The 6794-nt window shown below is 42.8% G+C and overlaps 3 protein-coding genes across 3 annotated transcripts; 1 reads left to right on the top strand and 2 right to left on the bottom strand.

Annotated features, from left to right (window-relative positions):
• Positions 1-3541: 3541 nt before the first annotated feature.
• Positions 3542-5128, top strand: LOC108160429 (succinate dehydrogenase [ubiquinone] iron-sulfur subunit, mitochondrial). Its single transcript, XM_017294432.2, has 3 exons — positions 3542-3693; positions 4003-4439; positions 4512-5128. Exons 1-3 carry the CDS (start codon positions 3631-3633, stop codon positions 4903-4905), a joined length of 894 nt encoding a protein of 297 aa, XP_017149921.2. The 5' UTR covers positions 3542-3630; the 3' UTR covers positions 4906-5128.
• On the bottom strand, positions 5011-5600 carry LOC117190824. The gene is made up of 2 exons (XM_033395862.1): positions 5345-5600; positions 5011-5288 (listed from the first exon to the last, which is right to left on the bottom strand). The coding sequence occupies exons 1-2, from the start codon at positions 5496-5498 to the stop codon at positions 5176-5178; spliced, it is 267 nt and encodes an 88-aa protein (XP_033251753.1). The 5' UTR covers positions 5499-5600; the 3' UTR covers positions 5011-5175.
• A 59-nt stretch (positions 5601-5659) lies between these two features.
• LOC117190825 (ubiquitin-like protein 5) lies at positions 5660-6167 on the bottom strand. The gene is made up of 3 exons (XM_033395863.1): positions 6054-6167; positions 5859-5997; positions 5660-5789 (listed from the first exon to the last, which is right to left on the bottom strand). The coding sequence occupies exons 1-3, from the start codon at positions 6090-6092 to the stop codon at positions 5746-5748; spliced, it is 222 nt and encodes a 73-aa protein (XP_033251754.1). The 5' UTR covers positions 6093-6167; the 3' UTR covers positions 5660-5745.
• Positions 6168-6794: the final 627 nt, after the last annotated feature.

Consider the following 6794-nt stretch of genomic DNA (forward strand, 5'->3'; position numbering starts at 1 on the left):
AGTCTTTGTTATATAGGGGTCGTCAAATTCCTTTGACCACCTCTTTATAAACCCAAGCACGCACATGGCCTTATTTACCATGGTAGAAATGTGTTCGGAAAACTTTAACTTGGGGTCTAACATAACACCCAGATCATCCACCAGGGTAATTCTCTCAAGAGAACCACCAAATAGGGTGTAGGGAGCCAACAAAGGGCTAGAACGATGGAATGTCATAACTTTGCATTTCGAGGCATTAAGGTGTAACAAAATTGCACAACACCATGACTGAAAGTTATTGAGATCGGATTGCAAGCGAGAATGAAATGAAATGTCCTTGTACTGGACACAGAGTTTAACATCATCCGCATACATAAGTACTCGAGAGTATGTTAATACTGAAGGCAAGTCATTAATAAAGAGCGTGAAGAGTAAGGGGCCTAGATGGCTGCCCTGTGGTACTCCCGAAGAAACCTTTACTGGTAAAGAGAGGGAGTTTTTGAAGAGGACTCTTTGAGACCTGGAACAAAGATAGCTAGAAATCCATCTCAGGAGGTTGGGCGGAAACCCTAAAAGTGAAAGAGGTAAACTCTAACAAGTTCGTGAGGGTTGATCGCCGCCTTATAAATCCATGCTGAGTTGGAGATATAAGTGACTTGCAGAGATGTTGCAAGTGCGGAGTTAAAACCTTCTCAAACATTTTAGGAATAGCGGATAACTTTGCTATACCTCTATAATTTTTTGCATCAGACTTGCTACCTTTTTTATGGAGAGGAATTATAAACGATTCCTTCCAGATCGGGGGGAAGCAAGAAGAATCAATGGACAGGGTGAATAGTTTAAGCAAAGGTCCACACAGAGCCTCGGCGCAGTACCTGAGTACACAACCGTATGGGTACGGAAGACCAGAGTAGCTTTACTCAGAATAGGGGGTTTGGAAGAATTGGGCAAAAAGATCGGCAATTGCCTGATCATTATTTGCCGACGTATTACAAAATGATAGCGAGGATGGGTGTGCGGACGTTCTACGCTTACTGTTTACGAAGCTGTAAAACTGTTTAGGGTCCTGAGAAAAACGTATCCTGCATCGAGATAGGTAGTTCTTATAGCATTGAGCATTAAGAACTGAAAAGTTTGACCGAGCTAATACATAGCGAGAGTGAGAAGTAGGAGAACCCACTTCTTGAAATTTTTTATAAAGTCTTGATTTTAAGTTGCTTAGACTGGATAACTCTTTGGTAAACCAAGAGCCTCGGCGCAGTACCTGAGTACACAACCGTATGGGTACGGATGACCAGAGTAGCTTTCCTCAGAATAGGTGGTTTGGAAGAATTGGGCAAAAAGATCGGCAATTGCCTGATCATTATTTGCCGACGTATTACAAAATGATAACGAGGATGGGTGTGCGGACGTTCTACGCTTACTGTTTACGAAGCTGTAAAACTGTTTAGGGTCCTGAGAAAAACGTATCCTGCATCGAGATAGGTAGTTCTTATAGCATTGAGCATTAAGAACTGAAAAGTTTGACCGAGCTAATACATAGCGAGAGTGAGAAGTAGGAGAACCCACTTCTTGAAATTTTTTATAAAGTCTTGATTTTAAGTTTCTTAGACTGGATAACTCTTTGGTAAACCAAGGGTGTTTTCCAGATCTAGTCGGACAAGAAAGCGGGACACAAGAATCAAAAAATGTGCCAAGAGCATTGTAAAAAATGTTTGTGCCTTTTATGATATCAATGCACAAGTACAAAGCGGACCAATCAAAATCCCTAATGAGGTTATTAAGCTTCGCAAGCTCGGCTTTACGAAAGCAGCGGACACATTCGGGCAGCCTACTCGACCGATCCAATACAGTTGGTAATATATCTAGCGACACCTCGAAAGTAGGGTGGTAGGCGTCTTCAGGTATAGTGAGCGGAAGGGCTCGGGTTAACAACACTATGGTCGGATCCGATACAAAGCACAGATCAAGCAATCGACCCAAGGAATTTTTCACATGGTTGACTTGAGACAGGGATAGGTCAAGCAAGCCGTCAACAAAGTCATGTCGTGACATGGGCACTAGGATACTAGACTCGTTTACCGAAGACCAAACAGTTCCTGGCAAGTTGAAGTCACCAAGAACTATCATACGATCTTTATCAGATAGCGAGGAAGAAACAGCGGTTTCGAAGAAGAAGAAGGTGGGATATACGAGCAAGTAATGAATATAGCGAAAGCGGGAAGAATCAGTTTTACACACAGGAATTCCAGTTCCTGTTGAACTTGGACTGTGAAGTGTTCCGACGTCAAGTAAGAGTCCACTGCAATAAGAACCCCCCTGCACGTCGAGACGAACGGTCCTTTCTAAAAGTTGTGTACCGACCTGCCAAAACCTCGGAACTAAGAATGTCCAGCTTTAACCAGGTTTCAGTAAACACAATAACGTGGGAAGCAAATGCAACACTATCCCGGAAAAGAATGCTGAGCTTACTACGCAAGCCTCTTACATTCTGATAGGTTACTAAAAGAGAAGTTAGTTTTTTGGAAAGGTGGAAGCAAGACGGGAAGTTGAGGAAGAGGAAGTTGAGTTTGAGGGTGGCACACTGGAAAGATTTGGAAGGGATATGGGGGGCCTATTCTTCTTCTTAGCCTTAAACTCCTTCACCACCAAATGCTCCGGCCAAAATTTGGCGGAGCAAATGGTGTCAAATTGAGTTGGGGAGATGCTTATCTTAAACGAGGCTATCTCCCTGGCATAAGAGAAGTTAAATTTCTCCACCTTTAAGCTTTACCACCCTTTACCCTGGGGGAAATGGATGTTATAGAATTGTGAATATGTTTGTTATCCCAGGCAAAAACAATTTATTTTCAATATATTTTAATATTATTCAATATTAGTTACAATATTTCAACGATATTTTAAAGCTTATTGTCTTCTTGTAGGGACCAAGAATAGGTATCAGGATCGAGGTATATATACAAAACACTCATCATATATATGAATATGTCTAAAAAATTTCAATTTGAAAAAAGGTCTTTATTAGTTACGTTTTATCTTCATATCAATATTTATACTTTCATATAAAATTAACAAAATAGGGTATACAAAGGCCTATACTACGGCTTACACGCAATATAGCGACTCTTTTTTGTTGAACTTTTTCGTTTAAACCTTAAAAACTATCCAATCTGCTAAAAAATGTATTCATCAATGGGATAAAACTATGTGGGCATTGCTGAGAGATTTAGTTAGTCAGCATTATTCAACGAATATTCAAAATTGAGCAATATGAACGAATTTCCTTTTTCGTTTGTTTTGATTGACCTATTTCGCTACTTGTTTTTTGCAATAAAAGCATACACCAATTAAATAGATAATTGATTCATCAATCGTATAAAATTATGATGGCATGGCTAAATGTTCTATATAACTAGTAACATTCGTCGGAATATCAAAAACGAGGAATATGTAAAACAGAACTTGAATTCGTCAGTATATTTACGGTATATTTTAAAAATGAGGCGGTATGTTTCGGTATATTTCTGAGGGTCGGACGGTATATCTTATCGATAAATCCGCGTCACACTGAAAACAGTGCAAATAAAAGTTGTTAATTTATTTAATTGCAAACGCAGTGCCGTTTCAATTCCCCAAACAGACTACGAGAATATGTTGGTCAACGAAGCTAGACAAGTATTGAGCCGTGCCAGTTCTTTGGCGGCACGTCACCAGGTGAGAAGAGGATGGGAGATGGGAATGGTGTCTCCTGGCCGCAGAGCTCATGGGCGGGCGGCTTTTCGGCCAGTGCAGTTATATAAGGCGGCCCAAAACTGCTTGGGATATAATTAAAACCGATAAAATTCACAACGAATGAGTCGCAGTTTGAAAAAGTAAGACGAACATTTTCGATTATGTAAACGTTATTGCACCCAGCAATTGGATAAAATCGTTATGGCGTGACTGCAGCCAGACATTCGGGCTGCCACACTTACACAAACGAGACCAGACCAGCAGACTAATATTATCTTTGTATCTCTGCAGCTGCGCGCTATCAGCAATGGCACAGCCCAGTTAGATCAACAGGCCCAGCCCAAGGAGGCCAAGGAGCCGCAGATAAAGAAGTTCGAGATCTACCGCTGGAGCCCGGACAATGCTGGCGAGAAGCCGCACATGCAGACCTACGAGGTGAACCTGCGCGACTGTGGCCCCATGGTGCTGGATGCGCTCATCAAGATCAAGAACGAGATGGATCCGACTCTGACCTTTCGTCGCTCGTGCCGCGAGGGAATTTGCGGCTCCTGCGCCATGAATATTGGCGGCATCAACACGTTGGCTTGCATTAGCAAGATCGATACCAACACCTCCAAGTCGCTGAAGGTGTATCCCTTGCCGCACATGTATGTGGTGCGCGATCTGGTGCCGGACATGAACAACTTCTACGAGCAGTACAAGAATATTCAGCCCTGGCTGCAGCGCAAGTAAGTAGATGGAACGCCCACAAAACTTTGATGGCTCTCATCACTTTTCTCACTTCTACCTCGTTCATACAGAAACGAAGCTGGCGAGAAGAAGGGCCGGGCCCAGTACTTGCAGTCGGTGGAGGATCGCTCCAAGCTAGATGGTCTGTACGAGTGCATTTTGTGCGCTTGCTGCTCAACATCTTGTCCATCGTACTGGTGGAATGCCGAGAAGTATCTGGGACCTGCTGTCCTCATGCAGGCCTACCGGTGGATCATCGACTCGCGTGACGAGAACTCTGCCGAGCGTCTGAGCAAACTAAAGGATCCCTTCAGCGTCTATCGTTGTCACACCATCATGAACTGCACGCGCACCTGTCCCAAGGGCCTGAACCCAGGCCGCGCTATTGCCGAGATCAAGAAGCTGCTAGCTGGTTTCGCCTCGAAGCCAGCTCCCAAGCTGGAGACAGCGGCTCTGCACAAGTAAAGCCCAGATTCCTGATCTTTTTTGTTCGTGCTTTTCCCTAAACCAGTTCGCAACTCGTTGCAAAATTGTAACACAATCGACAGATCCAGTGCGAAATCCTCCAACTGATTTGCTTACAATGTTTTAATTTATTTAAGCTTACAGTAAACTATATATGTTATTACAGTTTTTGAAGGGAACGTTGTGTGACGGAAAAATAAATAGTTAATCGTGTATCCACTAACGCATCTGCCCTTGCATTAACTTCAATGGGCCGGGGGTGAAGTCGCTTCACTCATCAACATCATCTGGCGTATAAAAGTCTTGAGTGACTGGAATGACGCGATCGTTGGTCTCGTCATCCTCCTCGTCGTGACTGTCCGTGTCCTCGCTGTCGTCGTTGGCTATAGAAGAGGGACACTATAGAAGGGACTTCCGACACGAGCTCGTTTCAACTCACCATCTTCATCATCCGTCTCGATTCCCGGTGTCGTCAGCATCTTGCCCAAGGGCTGCAAGTCGGTCCCTGCAGTTTTGAGGGATTCGCGCTGCAAAGGCCAATAGCGATTGGCCACCGACACTTTTAGACTGGGAAAGAAAGGTATCATTGGCATTATTACGAGGTTTTCGACAGTCCAAATTTAATTTCCACTCTTGTTATTGTTTTGATAGACGCCTTCTTGATGATATGGCAACGCCACAACGAGTCGCTGTATCGAAAAAAATTGCTTCAAAAATATCGAACCAGAACAAAGGCAAAAAAAATATGTATGTATGTTTAAAATTTTTGTATTTATCTATAGAAGCTATAAAAAGGGACACCCGCGCGATGCTTAAGGTTAAGGCATCACTAATGCATATTTATTGGTAGTAAAGTTCCAAGTTCATGCCGTCATGGATTTCATCTGCAGGAGAGGTGGGCAAAAAGGAAAACGTTTAAAAGATTGTTGGATGTAAACTATTCAATGACGTACAATCAGATAGGCGGATGGGATCCTTGTAGATTGTGTACCACTTCTTCAGGACAATCTTCTCGTGCTTTGTGCCCGTCTGTGCCGCTATAAGTTTCTTCAAGTCTCCAACAGTGTCGTCCGGATTGCATTTGACGCGCACCTGCGGGAAATGTGTGAAATTTCATCCACAATCTTTATGTATGCTTAGGTATTTACCTTCTTGCCCAGTCGATCGTTGCAAGTTATTTCTATCATTTTGTCTATAATTTCCACTGCAATTTATAGTTAGAGGGACAGATTGAAGACTTTTCTTGCGCCAGCTGTTAAAAGAACTGCACGGTATCTACACATTTGCTACACATCTGCTACATAATGGTAGGAAACAGAGGGTATGGAGAAGAGGCAAAACGGCCCAGAAAAGCCAACGCATGCAATGTAAAATCCACCCCTTTTGCCTTATATACCTTGTCCGTACATGCCGAGGTGAGGTCTTTCCCATTCGAAACTAGAACTCATTTTTTCGTGGCATTATTAGCCCACTCAGCCCCCCTCTATTTAAACAGGTAAGCAACTTGAGCTAAATCGCGGATAATAATATTGTTTGCAAATTCTTCGTGGATGTCCATCCTATCCTTCCTCTTTTCGTACAATTATTCTCCCTCTTTACTTAAAAAACAACCATGAAAATCAGAAATACACTGAAAGAGAGCAAATCTCGCGCAGCAAAAAAAGGCTATCGATAATCTCTAGAGCTGCGCGGTAAAGTGGAACTGTTTGAAAGTGATTGAGTGACACGAATAAATGATGCAGGGAAGCACCGAGCTTATGGAAGTTTTATACCCTATGGCAATTTACATTTCCTTTAAAATGGAACTTCAAATATCAATCCTCCTCCTGGATACTTCGCTCGGTCAAACTCGTCATAATTATTATGTAATGCTGGTGTATCTTAACTTT

This window comes from Drosophila miranda, assembly GCF_003369915.1.
Source record: "Drosophila miranda strain MSH22 chromosome Y unlocalized genomic scaffold, D.miranda_PacBio2.1 Contig_Y1_pilon, whole genome shotgun sequence".
NCBI classification, from domain to species: domain Eukaryota; kingdom Metazoa; phylum Arthropoda; class Insecta; order Diptera; family Drosophilidae; genus Drosophila; species Drosophila miranda.